Source organism: Phodopus roborovskii, unplaced genomic scaffold, assembly GCF_943737965.1.
Source record: "Phodopus roborovskii unplaced genomic scaffold, PHOROB, whole genome shotgun sequence".
Taxonomy (NCBI): Eukaryota; Metazoa; Chordata; class Mammalia; order Rodentia; family Cricetidae; genus Phodopus; species Phodopus roborovskii.
Window position 1 is genome coordinate 10034500 of NW_026126645.1, and position 16390 is coordinate 10050889.

The 16390-nt window shown below is 47.5% G+C and overlaps 1 protein-coding gene across 1 annotated transcript in view; it reads right to left on the reverse strand.

The window, feature by feature from the left end:
* The window catches only part of Vps13d (vacuolar protein sorting 13 homolog D), a 213117-nt gene extending 198742 nt beyond the window's left edge, over positions 1–14375 (reverse strand). The window contains exons 1-2 of the mRNA XM_051173625.1: positions 14345–14375; positions 9389–9558 (exon numbers count right to left, since the gene is read on the reverse strand). Coding sequence (XP_051029582.1) covers positions 9389–9485 — 97 coding nt within the window. The 5' untranslated portion in view covers positions 9486–9558; positions 14345–14375. The remainder of the gene's footprint in view (positions 1–9388; positions 9559–14344) is intronic.
* Between the last annotated feature and the right edge of the window lie 2015 nt (positions 14376–16390).

The window sequence follows — 16390 nt, forward strand, 5'->3', positions numbered from 1 at the left end:
AACAGGCAGCTAGGGGTTTCAATGGTCATGCGCCATATACAAAACCCTGTGTTTGATCCCCACAAAGAAAATGTCACACCACACTAGTGGTATACTCCAGTAATCCCACAATACAGAGATAGAGACAGGGAATCAGAAAGTCATTCTCAACTACGCAGTGAGTTCAAGACCAGTCTGGGCTAGAGACTGTTTAAAAAAAAAAAAAAAAAAAAAAAAAAAAGTAAAAGACAGAATTCCAGCACTTAGAAGGTAGAGACAGAAGGATCAGGAATTTAAGATAATTCTAGACTGGATAGCAAAAATTTGGACTAGCCTGGTAACATGAAACTCTGCTCAAAAAAAAAAAAAAAAAAGAGGATGGGTGGTGATGGCACACACCTCTAATCCCAGCACTCAGAAGGCAGGAGTAGGAGGATCTCTGTAAATTCAAAGCCAGTCTGGTCTACAAAAGTGAGTTCCAGGACAGACTGTTACACAGAGATGGATAGATAGATCAGCAAGACAGCCTGTAGATAAAGGTGCTTGATGCCAAGCCTAAAGACCTGAGTTCAATCTCCAGGACCCACATAGTACAAAGAGGGAACAGACTCCTAAAAGTTGTCCCCTGACAACTTGTACTCTTATGTATGCACAGAAGCACTCACACATAATTAAGTAAGTAAGTAAAATTAGTAAAAAGCCATCCTGAGATAGAGGTCAGGTCTGGCCTGCTGGCTATTTTAAAGCTCCCCAGCTTAGGCTAACAGTTCCCATAAGACTGCCATCACCTGACTCTCTAAGATGTAATGCAGGCTCCCTAACATCTCCCAAATCACAGTCTCTGAGGCTAAAACACAAGAATCTGCTGTGGTTTTTAACAAGCAGTCCCAGCCCTCAGCAATGCCATTCTCCCAGAACTGAGCATAAGTCACAAAACGCTTGAGAGCCCATAGCTTAGTTAATAAAACTGAAGGCAGGCATGGTGGCACACGCCTTTATCCCAGCACTCGGGATGCAGAGGCAGGATGATCCCTATGAGGCCAGCCTCATCTAAATATATAGTTAATTCTAGGACAGCCAGGGATATGTAGGCCCTATGTCAAGGACCCCCAGATTGATAGCTGGGAAACCAGCATTGGACTCACTCAGACTCCTTGAACATGGGTCTCAGTCAGAAGGCCTGGGCAGTCTAAGGAACTTCTGATAATGGAACCAGTATGTATTCCTGGTGCATGAAAGGACTTTGAGAGCACATTCCCCATGGAGGGATACTCCCTTAGCAGGAGGGAGGGCCTAGGCCCTACTCCAAATGACTTGACAGATTTTGTTGATCCCTCCTAGAAGGCATCACCCTCACTGTGGAGTGGGGGTGGAATGGGATGGAGGGATGGGGGACATGGAAGGGAGGGAGGAAACTAGGATCGATATGTAAAATAAGAAAAAATTATATATATATATATGTATGTATGTATGTATGTGTATATATATATATATACACACACACACACACACACAGAGAGAGAGAGAGAGAGAGAGAGAGAGAGAGACCCTATGTCAAAAAAAGTAACTAAATAAAACTAGTCACCCCAAAGCACTTCTTTCTAGAGAGAGCAAACGGTCACTGTGCACCTCCCTTGGGGCACACTAACTGGTCAGAAGGCACAGAAAGAGCAGGGCCAGCCTGGATGATGATGACACCGAAGGCCCATGGACTAAGGAATTATCCCAGCCCATGACACTGTAGGGAGGCAGTGGGGGCTTTTGTGGGGTATTCAGGCCATGCCATCAAAAGGGGTACTCAGGCTGGGGCCCTCTCTGACTCTGCTCCATCTCTCCTAAGGTAAGCAGGCCTGCTCTGCCAGGCCCTTCAATCCCACCATCCCTGTAGGCCCAGAGGCAACAAGGCCAAGCAACCCATGTGAACCAAAACTGTGAGCCTTTCCTCCTTTTAAACTGATTGTCTCGGGGTAAGGGAGGGCTGACAAACAGAATCACACACACACACACACACACACACACACACACACACGCACACACACACGCACACGCACACGCACACACACACAATATATATATATATATATATATATACATATATTCATATACATATACACGTACATATATCTCCAAGCTCTCCTCTATGCAGGCCACGGGGAACATGAGAGAAGACATCACCCCTAACCACAAACCGCTGAGGAGAGGGCCTTATATTATAAAGCTGCTTGCACAACACAAAACCATTTCTAAGCCATTGATCTGTCTGGGATAGATATTTTTGAGAACAGGGCATACAGACAACCATTAACTGGTAGAAAGGCCAGGAATAGGGCAGACAAAGCACATTGCAAAGTTGTAATGATGTAGACAACTTACTTCCTCCAATAAATGACTATGCAGACTCTAAAAAAATGAGGTCAAACCTACTAATTTGGCAGATTCTAAGCAAATGTAATCTCTTTTTTTTGGGGGGGGGTCCCATATCACATGTTTTAAGACTAACCTAAAGCAAAATAAACATACTTCCAAAGGTTAAGAGAAACTTATCATAAAAGAGAAAGAAAATGTCCTCAGGTGTCAGAGACAACTGCAATTTCTTTTTCTGTTTCTGCAGCACAGGGAACAAATCTCCCACATGCGTGGTGAATGCTCCATGTGCAGCCATGCCCTGGCCCTCTTCTCATTTACACATTGATTGGCCTTGTTTTTCCATGCGCTAATCCAGGGTTTCCCTGGCTGCTGCACTGTCAGAAAAGGGAAAGGAACTCACACATAAAACATTAAAGAAGCCAAAGGAGAGAAAGCCAGGAGGGTTAGAAAGGACAGAGAAGAAACACAAGCCCACAGCAAGCCAACAGCTAAGGAACATCAATAAAACATGAAAATGGTCCAAGACGGAAGGCATGCTAGACACACACACACACAAACACTCACATGTGTCCACAGCCTGTCCTGCTGGGAAGGGTCCTGCCCTGCTTAGCAAGGATTGCTGTGTGAGAGTCAAGCAACAAAGCACCCGAATGAGGTAGGCCTTTTCGAAGCCAGAATGCCACTCATTGATTTCCAGGGAAACAATTTCCAAGCTTATTCATGGATGGCTCGCCCCAAAATTCCTCACCTCTCACTGGCCAGAGATCTAGTCACTTACAATGCAGTGAACTCAGGCCTCAGGCATTTCCCAGTCATCTCTGTTGACTACCAGATTCTCTTCATTCTGCTTCAAGTTATTTAAAGGACCAGGCTGAAGAGAGCTCAAAATAAAACAAGGGGGAATTGTAGTACAGAGTCCTTGTACAGAAAAGCCTCTCCTTTCTGACTCCCCTGTGCCTACAAACTCGCAGCCTCTGCTCCTGGGATTCACTCCACCTGGAGTGTGGCTGGCTACCGCTCCTGTGCAACCCCCTGACACCCTTTCCGGTCTACTCAAAAGTCACCCACTGTAGCTTTCCCCTGGCTCTACAGACAAACAAAAGGCTCCTCTCCTGTGCACTCAAATGCATAATGTAACTGCTTTTGTATTTAAAGGCAGAGTCTCCTGGAACTCACTATGTACCCCAGCCTGGCCTCCAATTCACAGCAACCCTCCTGCCTCATCCTCTCAAGCGATGGGATCACAAGAGCCAGTCCTCACATCCGGCTACTGCCTCTAGCTGAAGTGCAACCATGCAGCGATGGCTGCCTTGTATTGTTGTTTAATTTGCCTCCCCAACAGGTTAGTGACTCTGAGAGCAGGCTGAGGTGGGACAATGATAGTGACAGCATCTACAACGTAAGTGAGGCCTCACTGTATGTAATCCCTCTTTCCCCCCTGAGCAATGTCACTATACGTATGTATGTATGTATGTATGTATGTATGTATGTATATATGTATGTGAAAGGCAGCAATAACGGAGAGTTTAGAAAGAGGAATGGAAAGGGGTAAATGATATAACTATAATCTCAAGCAGGTAAAAGAAATTTTTTAAAGATGTAATCCATGTGGTGGTTGAAATGAAAATGGCCCCCATAGGCTCTTAATTTTGAAATCTGTTCCCTAGGAGGTGTGGCCTTGTGGGGGAAGTGTATCACTGAGGGTGGGCTTTGAGGTTTCAAAAGCCCATGCCTGGCCCAGTCTGATCTGCAACTTCCCGATCAGATGCGAACTCTCAGATTCAGTTACAGCCATGTGCCTACTGGCCGGCTCCCAAGCTTCCCACAGTAATCATGGACTAACCCTCTAACTGTAAGCAAGCCAGCACTTAAATGCTTTCTTTACTAGCTGCCTTGGTTGTCAGAGCAATAGAACAGTAACTAAGACAATACACTTTAATTTCTAACTTTACCTTATGCATATAGATGTCTCTGTGCCACTTGTGTGCCTGGTACATATAGAGGCCTGAGGAGGGCATCAGATCCCCTGGGACTGGAGTCACAGACAGTCGGTGCCCGGAATTGAACCCGAGTCCTTTAGAAGAGCAGCCAGTGCTCTGAACTGCTGAGCCACCTCTTTTGAGCACATGTATTATCTCACTCAATCTTCATAACAAGGCAAAGAAAGACTACAAGTTGGGTATCCCTGTCTGGGATGCTTGGCATTTCACGTATTTCAGATTTGGGGGATTTTCTGATTTAAAAATATTTACACAGATTTTACTGGTTGAGCATTCCCAAACAGAAGTCAACGCTTCAAGGCCAAGGCTGCTGTTCCATAGGTAGAGTGCTTTCTCTCACAGTTTCACCCAGCACTGCTGGCTGGCAGTGGGCACACTGTGAGCCCAGCACTTGGGATGTGGAGGCAGGAAGATGGGGAATTCAGTCTTCCTCAGCTCGCGGCAAGTTTGAGGCCAGCTGGGCCAGCTGAAGAATCCAGGGGTAGGAAATGGCTAGAGGTGGTAGAATCGACTGCCACCAAGTGTAGCAACCCGAGTTTGACCCCTGGGACCACACTACGGAAGGAGAGAACTGACTCTAACAAGTCACCTTCTCACCTCACCTATTCCCCATGGGGCACACCCCACCCCAGTCAGGCAATTAGCCAATATAAATGGAAAGAAAGGGGAGAGGGCAAGGAGGAGAGAGTGAAGGAGGAGAGCTAATTTTTAAAAATATTCAAAATGCAACCACCGTGCTCCAACATCAAAGGCTCTTTGAGCTCTGTCGATACTAAAGTGTGCTAAGTTTCAGAACATTCCAGACTAGGGTTATTCAACCTGTATATCAGGGTCTCAAGTATGAGATGAGAAAACGAGGCTTAACAGATAAGCATTTGCCTAGAAATCTCGGAGCTGGTTACGTGGTAGCATTACAGGTCACAGGACGTGACCGCCCTGGGGTGAAGGAGGCCTTTAGTGACAACTCATGTGCAGCACACGTAGCTTCTCAATGATGGAAGGGCTTGGCCTGGCTCTTGCGTGCTTTTCTTGTCCTCATCTTTCCATATCGGTCCCAAGCCCAGAGCCTGGAGCTCTTGACCCACATTAATCTTCTTGGCCCTCAGAGCCCTATGGGATGGCTAATAATTTCTCCCATGCAGAAATTGAGAAACACATCCAAGTTGCTGGTAAATGGCACAACTGGACACAAATGGTCTGATATAAAAATACACAGTCCTTCCAGGACAGGCTCCAAAGCCACAGAGAAACCCTGTCTTAAAAAAGACCAACAAGTAAATAAATGAAGCATGGTTTTGCCAGGCAGCAGTGATGCATGTGTTTAATCTCAGCACTCAGAGGCAGAGGCAGGCAGATCTCTGTGAATTTGAAGCCCGCCTGGTCTATAGAGAGAGTTCCAGGACAGCCAAGGCTGCACAGAAAAAAACCTGTGTCAAAAAAACAAAATAAGAAAAAGTTTGTTGTTTATTTTCTTTTTTCCCCCTTCTGCCCTTCCAGGCAGTCCAGTCACAGGAACCCACCATCAGTCCACCTGAGCACTGTCTCCCCATACGTTCACAACAGTAAACGTTCGCTGCTAGATCAGTACACTCTCATGCCTGTCTAGAACCCTGTCCCTCAATCCCTACCAGCTATGTCAACACCAACAAATGCTGTCGGCTCCTTTCATGACTGTCCCTCAGGTCATAGTGACACCTCCACACGACGCGGAAGTAAAGGGGCCAAGCTCTTTCATAACTAATACCAGTTACAAAAGAAAAACATTCCTCAAGGTTTCATCCCATACTTTTGAGTGTTTGCTTTTGTTTTTTGAGATAGGGATTCTCTGTGTAACAGTCCTGGAACTCGCTTTGTAGGCCAGGCTGGCCTCGAGTGCCACAGGTCTGTCAACATAACCCTGGCTGTCCTGAAATTCACTCTGCAGAGCAGGCTGGCCTGGAATTCACAGAGAGCTGCCTGCCTCTGCCTCTCCAGCGCTGGGCTGAAAGCAGTGCCTCGCTAGAGCTTCAGTCCACAGATATAAAGGCCAGAGAATAGTAGACCTTAAAGAGGAGGTAAGAAAAGTTACCCCAAAGCACCAGAATGACGCTTAGTTGTTACAAGATATATTCTGCTGAATGGAGACGGAGGAGGAATGGATTAGGGGGGGAGGGGGGAAGGGAGGAGAGGAGGGAAGGGAAATTGCAATGGGGTGTAAAATAAATGAAAAAAGTTAACTAATACAAAAAAAAAAAAAAGATATATTCTGTCTAAGCTGTGTGTGGTGACACATGTCTATAATCCCAGCACTTGGGAGGCAGAGGCAGGAGGATCACCACCAGTTTGAAGCTGGCACAGACTTCACAGTAAGTGTCAGGTTGAGCCAGGGCTATAGAGTAAAGACCATCAGGAAGAGCCAGGGTGGTGAGTCAGAGGGTAAAGGTGCTTCCTGCCCAGCTTGAATGTGACCCTTCTAACGTGCATGTGGGAACAGAGTCAACTCCCGAAAGCTGTCCTCTAACTCCCCACACATACTGTGGCATGTGTGCCTACAAACGTACAAAGGGGTAAGTGCAGTCTTAATGTTCTTTTTATTCTTTTCATTCTTATGTGTGTTGGTATTTGGCATTCGCACATGTCTGTGTAAGAAGAGTTGGATTCACTGGAATTTACGTTACAGACAGTTGTGAGCTACCATGTGGGTGCTGAGGATTGAACCTGGGTCCTTTGGAATAGCAGCCAATGCTCTTAACCATCGAGCCACTTCTCCAGTCCTCCTCCCCCCTCCCCTTTTTAAAGTCAGGGTCCCACATGTAGATCAGGCTGGCCTTGAACTCATAGAGATCCACCTGCCTCTGCCTCCCAAGTACTGTGATTAAAAGGATGCACCACACCTGGCATACATTCTGCCTAGAAATCTGAGATTAGAAACCTGTCATTAGTAAACCCAGAGATTCATCCTATGCCTTAAAGCTCCATCAGTTCAATGTCAGTGACCACTGTTAGTATTAGGCATTCTACTGGCCTGCTTTGGAGCTCTGATAAGACACGCCCCAGCTTCCACCAAGAGCACCACCTGTGCCTACTCATCATTCCCTTTTAAAAAGTCCCTGCCCCCTCCCCTTCCTCCCTCTCTCTCTCTCTCTCTCTCTTTTTCTCCCTCCCCCTCCCCCTCCCCCCTTTCCCACTGCTCCTAACCCCTTTTTACTAACCTTTTCCCTTAATTAAAAAAACCACCCTCAGCTTGAACTCGGTCTTTCTCTCTCCAGCTGCTTTTTTAAATTGCAAACACTGCCTCACTTGGAGATACCAGCTCTTAGTGAAGTTGAGTCTGCAATGCTCTCCGGGTCCAGTTACCATGCCTGCAGCCTTGAGGTACCCGGGCACATCACACTGACACTACTTACAAACTCATCCATTTGCTTCCCACTAGCTTCCTCTACAGAACAGAAGGGAAAGCAGGACAGGGAAGAATACATTTCTGACTCTAAAGGAAGGAGAGAGAGTACAAGACAACTAAACCACACTAGCTCCCACGGCCACACTCAATCCTGACGAGCATGGAGGTGGGAAACTCCTGGACGCAATGGGTCGGAGATGGGAAGCTCCAGTCCCACTCTCGAGGAGCCAAACCCAGGAGTCACTGCCCTCCCCTCCAGCCTGGGCCTGGGCAAACTCTGTTCCCAGGACACTGTGCTTCCTTCCTCTCCACTAGATTTGTCTTTGCTATGCTGGCAGCCAAACTTTATCTTCTTGAGGCAGGGTTTACTTTGTACCCATGGCTGACTTAGATGTAGAACAGGCTGCCCTGAAACTCTCTATGTAGACTAGGCTGGCCAGGAACAACCAAAAAAAAAAAAAAAAAAAAGTGTATACCATGCCCAGCTCAAACTTACATTCTCTCTCTATATGCAATAAACAGTTCCACTCTGAACTGAGCAAAGAGAATTTAAATTTTTAAAAGAGGAAATGGGGAAAGATGATGCTTTCCAATTCCCACATCAAATCATAGAACTGAGTGCATCACACGCTGGCCAGCAAAGGCTACCACGACCCAAGTCTTGAGTACTTTACTTCTAAGCAAGACAACATGCTGGGGAGATAGCTCAGTGGTAGAGCACTAGCCTAGCATCCACTGGGACCTGTGTTCAATTCCCAGAACAGAAGCCAATTTAATAAGAAAAAAGAAACTACTAAGCAAACCAGAGTTCTCAAAAGCTCCATCAAAGACCTGGAGGTGAAATAACCCTGAGCGGATGTCTATGTGGTCTATGTGGGAGCAGCCTGGGTGTTTCCCTGTGATCCTTAAAGCAACCATAGGAGCACTGCCCTCTTTTGCTAAAGAAACTGTGCCTCAGAATTTCAATATTATCTAGCTAATAAGTAACTTTCATTTGAAGCCAAACTCAGGGACACTGTCATGACATACCACCTGCCACCATAAAGCTAAAACCTAACTGGAGCAAAGCTGTCACCAGCCTTTAAAAAAAAAAAAAAAAAAAAAAATAGCTGGACATAGTTGCATACACCTTTAATCCCAGCACTTGGGGGGCAGAGACGCATACAGATCTCTCAGTTCAAAACCAACCCCCGTCCTCATGATCAGTTCCTAGCTAGCCAGTCAGGAATACATCGTGAGACCCTGTCTCAAAGTATTTGATGGAAAAGTGGCAGAAAGACACACCCCGAGTTGACTTCTGGGCTCGGAACATACCTGTAAACTCTCACCTGTGTGCAAGCATGTATGTTAGCACACACAAACCCACAGGTAAAGTAAACTAGTGCAGGTGAGGTGATTCAGGGGGTAAGGGCAGGTGCCAGGAAGGCTGCTAGCATGAGTTTGAATCCCTGCCACCCACCCCAGAACCCACATGCTAGAAGAACCCACTTGCACAAGTTCTGACCTCCACATAGGAACCATGGCACATGGATTACCATCCCATACACTTAAATTAGTTAAGGAAAGAAAGGGAGAGAGGGAAGGAGGAGGGGAGGGAGGAAGGGAGGGAGGGAAAGGAGAGACAGAGAGGCCACACTTTGTGGGAGTAAGTAGGTGTGCTTACCTTTCAGAAGTGCAACTGAGAGTTGGTCAGTGTTCAGGTTACTGACATATTTCCCCAGATAGGTATTGAGAACCCAGGCCACAAGACCTTCCAACATGACTACTTCCTCAGGAAAAGGGGCTTAGAAATCATGGGTCAGTCTTTAGTTCTGTCTCTCATGGTCACAGAATCTATAATAAAAGGGAGGGGGAAAGGAAATTAACCACAGGTTGGCTGGGTGTGGTAGCACACGCCTTTAATCCCAGCACTTGAGAGGAGAGGCAGGTGGGGCTCTGTGAGTTCCAGACCAGCCTGGTCTAGACTTCCAAGCCAGCAAGATCACAAAAACAACAACAAAACCTGGATGTATTTCTGTGTTGACTGCCAGTTCTGCCTGCCTGCAAGTGGATGAATGCAAGGGGCGAGCCTACAGAGACTTGGGGGAGCGGAAGAGCAGCGCCCACACTGGTCTTCAGCTACAGGGACCACTCAGAAACTTAAGAAAACCACCGGCAGCTATTCTTTGAAACACTTCCTTTGGGGACTAGAGTTGGGTTCAGACTGCCCTAGGGTTCAGACAGGGCCAATCTGACAACGTCTGAATACGTGCCTTTTTTACTCTAAGTGTGTGAGTGCACCATATGCACACAGGAGCCTGTGGGGGCCAAAAGACTTGGTAAGATCCCCTGAAACTGGAGTTAAAAGGGGCTGGGAGTCTCCATGGGGGTGCTGGGAACCAAACCCAGATCCTCTGCAAGAGCTAGTGTTCTTAGCCCCCGAATGTCTCTCCAGCTCTCTAGTTCAGATTCTGCGATGGCTATCTTGTGAGAAGGGACTGTGGAAGCTGTCAAACATCTTACAGTGCTCACGACAACCCCACAGAGCACGGACTCATCTGGCCCAAATGCTAAGAAGCAGGAACCTAGATCAAAGCAAAAATGTTCAGAAGGCTATGTGAACGAAATTCACACACTACAGCACTAGCTAAGGTGTCCTAATTAAAATTTGCAAATTTATTCATTAGGTTCATTCATAAAATCATCTCAATGGAAGGCAGTGCTTTATTGCTACTTTTCTTTTTTTTCACATGGGGTCTCATATATCCAAGGCTGACCTTGAACTCACCATATAGCTTAGGTTATAGCCTTGAACCTCTGAGTCTCTAGTCTTCAGCTCCCAAGGAGGTGCCGGGATTACAAGTATGCATCACCGCGTCTGGTTTATGTGGTGTTGAGAATTGATTCTAGGGCTTCGAGCATGCTAGGCAAGCACCCTACCAACTGAGCTACATCCCCAGCTACACCCTGAAGATGTTGCTGCCCTAATGAACTATTTCAGCCAAACACCAGAAACAAACACCAGAAACCCTCTGGTCATTGGCTCCATATTCAGATTCAGTATTGAATCACAACTGCCTGTTACAATAAGTGGTGTAATATTGTGCATACCGGTATTATAAAAAAAAAAAGTAAACTATTCTTTTAAACACTATAAACACACTAAAGCTTATCAAAACATTGGCAATTAGTGTAAGTTTTCATTTCATCTGGTATAAGAATAACTAAGGTACTTCAGCAAATATTTGTAAAAAGGTTTTGCCTGGGTGGCTGGAGTGGCAGCTCATTGGTTAAGAGCACTGGCTTCTCTTACAGAGAACTAGGTCTATTCCCAGCTCAAACCATCTGCAGCTCCAATTCCAGGGGATCTAATGCCCTCTTTGGCCCACATGGTACACAGATATTCATACAGACAAAACATTCATAAAATAATTTAAAAAAGAAGAAGATGATGACTTTGCTGAGGTTATATAGATGATTTTTACTATTACAAAAGGTTAACATAAGGGCCATCCAAATAGCTCAGAGAGTAATGGCATCTGCTGCCAACCTCAGGACCTGAATCCCATCCCCAGGACACACAGCAAGGAGAAAACTGGCTCCAGAAAGCTGTCCTCTGACCTCCACAGGCAAGCTGTGTGTGGTATGGGCACACCCACACAGACTCAAGTGCCCATACACACAATAAATAAACATGATTTCAAAAAGGTAACATGAGAGAGACTCAAACAAACAAAAAGGTTTAAATGGAGCCAAGAATGTTGGTGCATGTCTTTAATCTTGGCATCTCAGTCCCAGTAGCAAATGGACGTCTCTGAGTTGGAGGCCAGCCTGGTCTACATATCTAGTTCCAGAACAGCCCACCAACAAACAAACAAAAACAGAGTTTAGGTGGGTTCTCGGATGACTGGGCTAGTGGATTCCAATTAGAACTGTGAGCTGTAAATCTTGCTCTAGGCCATTCATGTTGCTCACCAGCCACCACACCAGACATTCCAGATTTCCTGTGGCATATGCCCCACTTGGAAAGAGACTATTATCAGGATCCTTTCCCAGGACTTTGCCCAATGACTAGTGAGTTATCTTAGTGCCAGAAGACACATTCACCCCAAGGAAAAGGCTACCAACACAAAGAAGACCTGAGGCAGAAGCCCCCTAAGAGTTGAACCAGTCTCCATGGCAGACTGGTATCTAGCACTTCCCTGAAAGATCTGTTTATTGTCAGGGACACTTAAAAATCATTTAACTATTCAGGGTAGTGGTATATAATTTTAATCCCAGCACAAGGGAAGCAGAAGGAGGCAGATCTCTGAGGGGTTTTTTGTTTCGGTTTGGTTTGTGTTTTTTGTTTGTTTGTTTGTTTGTTTGTTTGTTTTTTGAGACAGGGTTTCTCTGTGTAGTCCTAGCTGTCCTGGAACTCACTCTGTAGACCAGGCTGGTCTTGAACTCACAGAGATCCACCTGCCTCTGCCTCCTGAGTGCTGGGATTAAACGCATGTATGACCACATCCCAGCTTTAGGTCTCTAAATTTTGAAACCAATCTGGTCTACATCGACATAGGGAGTTCCAGGCCAGCCAGGGCACATACTGAGACCCTGACTAAATAATAGTATTATTCAAACATTTTGCAGAATAATTGACATTTCTTCCAAACAATTTTTTTTTTTTTTGTAATGCTCCAGACATAAAACTAAGAATCTGAGGAAGACCCTTCAGTATTTGTTTAAATAGAAAACAAGAACAAATTTTTCTTTTTAGTCAAAAACGCTTCACAGTTTAAATAAAAGAAACATTTCTCCTCGGGAGGCAGAGGCAGAGGGATCTCTGTGAATTCAAAGCCAGCCTGGTCTACAGAGCTAGTTCCAGGACAAAAAGAAAAAAGAAAAAAAAGGAAACATTTCTCTATTGTCATTCGAAAAGGTAAATCCATTAAAACACAGTGTGAAACTGACTAGCCTGTTTTACTATCTGAGCCTCGGACAGTCCTGGGCACCCAGCCAAGGCTGGAGTACTCTTTATTTTTGTTATTGTCATTAATTTCAGCCCTAAACTCCAGCTCTCCCTGAAGTGTAGCTCCAGATCTTTCCCCAGTAAAGAGAAACCAGTGTCAATCGGGTCAGCATGATGCCTCAAAAGGTAAAAGTACTCGATGCCAAGATTGAACACCTGAGGTTAATCCCCAGAATCCAAGAGGTGAAAAGAGAGGGAAGACTCCTACAAGCTACACACACACACACACACACACACACACACACACACACACGTTGTCCTCTGCTCCGCCTCACCACACACACACACACATACACACACACACAACACACCATACACACACATTATCGTCTGACCCCCCCACACACATACACTCATATACACACATTCATACACACACACAATGTCCTCTGCCCCACCCCCACACACTCATACACACACTCACACACATACTCAGACACACACACACTTATACACACACACATACACACAAACCACATACACACACACAGGTTGTCCTCTGACACTACGCACACACCACACACATAAAATAATTTTACTTTTTCAGGAAAGTACTGTCGTTTGTATTTTGTCACAAGTTCAAGCCCTACTGTACTTTACTCTCACTGTGGAAGAACATGAGGTACACATTACAAAGACATGGATGGTTAGTGCACTAAGATGTCCCTCTGCTCAGTAAACTGAGGCCCACGCCAGGAAACATCCATTAGCTCTGCTAAGCATCTAGAACAGGCTTGAGGCCACTTCAAGGATTGCCCTAAGGAATCCGGTTTCAGGAAGGGCTGCCAGACTGGCCAGAGTGTTTATATGCTCAGGTCCATCAGGATTTCTAGGCAGCTGCCCCGCAATAACCCCCACCTGGCTTCCCCTATCCAGTGTGGCAAGTGACACTGAGGATCTGGGATCAGCCCCACAGCCCGGGCAGACAGCCGGACATGACCTTGAGCCAGGCCCCTCCCGAGAGGAGGCCAGACCCGGGAAGGAAGCATTGGCAACTGGACCTGGGGAGTCCTCTGCGAGGCGGCTAGGGCTGAGAGCTGAGGGATCCCGGGAGCTCTGTCTCAAGGGGACAACTGCAAGGGGTTCCACAGGAATGCACAGCTTCCCTTGCCTTCCCACATCTCCGGCGGCTGTCACAACCCCAAGCCTGGCTGCAGCAGGGGACAGAGCCACCAAGCCTAGAGAAGATGGGTAGTCTCTAGGTTAGTAAGAAAGGCGAAGGGTCTCCTACCTGGAGGTGGCGAGGGGAAGGGAGGGACCCCGGGGGCCAGGCCTGATGTCCCCACCCAGAGGCTGACCCCAGAGGGGATGGGATGGAGGCACTGAGGGAAGGGATGACGCCCCGCTGGGGGGTGCTGCTGGAGGGACGCTCGCACGCTGGTATCAGGCCTCTGGGGGAGAAGTGACACCCACAATCCAGGGGTGTCGCCAGGCTGCAGGGACCGGAGCCCCGAGCCGGGCCTGAGGTGCCGGCGACACTCGGGATCCGGGGTCCCCGCGAGGCCGCCCGGGCTCCGTCCGGGAGAGGCCGGCTGCCGCGGACGCCGAGCGGGGCCGTCTGAGCACGGCCGTGGCGATCGCGGTGGGCGCCGCTCGTGAGACCCTCAGCCCTGCCCGCCGCCCCCCTACCTGTCACTGTCGCTGTCGCTGTAGCTATTGCCGTGGCTGCCGCCCTACCCGGCTCTGCTTCCTCTCCGCCACTCCTCAATGGCGCTGGCTGGAGCGCCAGACCCGACCAATCGAGAGGCTGTGTGCCTGCGCCTGGCCAGCCGAGCACCGAGCCATCGATGGGGCGCCCCCTAGCGTCAGCAGCCGCTCCTGCAAGGCTGTGGACCCCTCCCAGGATGCTGGGGGCTTAAGGTGCAACAAGCCAATCAGCCCCATTTCACAGGTTGATAAACTGAGTTCCAGGAGAGTGTAGGGATATAAATGAACCTAGTTCAAACAGTATTGGGCCTCCAAAAACACCCTGCTTTCCATCCAACTTCCATCTCGCCCTACCCACAGTGACCCCTTGACTGACACAGAACTCTTGTTACTCAAACTGTGCCCTTTTCTACTTAAACCACCCTCCCCCGCTATACTTTTATTAAAATTCACCTCCTGGACCGGCAAGAGAGCTCAACCAGTACAGGAGCTTGCAGCCAGAACAGACCACCTGAGTCTAATCCCTACCACCCACACGGTAGAAGGAGCACACTGATTCCACAAGCTGTCCTCTGCCTCTGTGGGCCTGCCCACACATACACACAAACTTAACAAGTGCAAAGTTTTCAGCTAAAATACATTCTCCTCCTTCTGAACACTCAGGAGGATCGATAGTTGGAAGCCAACTTGGGCTACATAGTGATTGTGTGGGTGCTGGAAACCAAACTCCTTCTCTACAAGAGTAGCCAAGGGTTGCTAACCATGTCTCCAGCTGCTAGATTTCTTGATAGACCTTGTTTGTTGGTTGGTTTATTTGCTTGCCCAGGACTCATCTCGAACTCATGGCCTTCCTGCCTCCACTTCTGGAGAGCTGGAATTGCGGATGTGAACCGCTATGCCCAGCTCTTCACAGAACTTAATGCTACTTGAGATGATCTGTGGATTTGCCTATCCCTTGGTTATCTTTCCTAACCCTGGCAGTTACTCTAGAACAAATGCTTTGTCTTTTCCCATGTTTCCTCAGCAAACACTGCCTGAGCTCCAGGTGATGGCACACACTTGCCTTCCCAGCACTTGGGAGGTGGAGGCAGGGGAGGTAGGAGTTCGAGGCCCTCCTCAGCTACACAGCCAGTTTGAGACCGGCCGGTAAAAGACCCTGCCAGGAAGGGAGAGAGGGAGGGAAGGAGGGAGGGAAGGGGAGAGAGGAAGGGGGAGGGAGAGGGGAGAGAAGGGAAAGGAGGGAAGGGGAGGAGAGAGGAAGGAGGGAGGGGAGGGGAGGGGAAAGGGAGGAAAAGAATTCTCAAGCATCTTCTTCACTGGACTACAGAACTCCTAGGGCGCTAAGGAGACTTGCGTCTGAGTGTGTCTGGGAGGGGCTTTCCTGAAAGCGCTAACTGAGGAGTAAGATGAATGTGAAAGATGAGTCGATATCTCAGACTGAATAAAAAGGACAAAAGCAGCCAGCGGAGAACACCTCACCGGCTAAGATCGAGCTAAGATCACTGCTACAGGGTTTAGTTCTCAGTGCCCATAGCAGATGGTTCACGACTGCCTGTAACTCCAGCTCCAGAGGATCCAACACCATTTTCTGGCCTCTAGGGGTACTGTTTTCACATGGTACACAGACAGACAGGCCTGCACACATGCATGCATGTACACAAAAATTGATTTTCAAAACCTTTAGATAAAAAAGGAAAAAGAGAACTAAGCAGCAACATTCCTCTCTCTGCTTCCTTGTCGTTGCCATAGACCAAGCTACCCCTACGGCCATGCTTTCTCCACCATGAAGGACTGTACCCCAGAATGTGAGCCGAAATTAACCCTTCCCCCTTATGGTGCTGTTGTAGGGTACTGGGCTACAGTGATGAGAAAAGGTAACCAACACAGAATGAACGAACAAGCAAACGAATGAATGAATGAGCAAATGAACACTTCACTCTTCCATTATCAGAAATAGCAAGAGCTGGCATCTCTCTAAGGCTCACATAGTCAGAAGATGCAGGAAGGTGAACAACAAGGCTGTAGCAA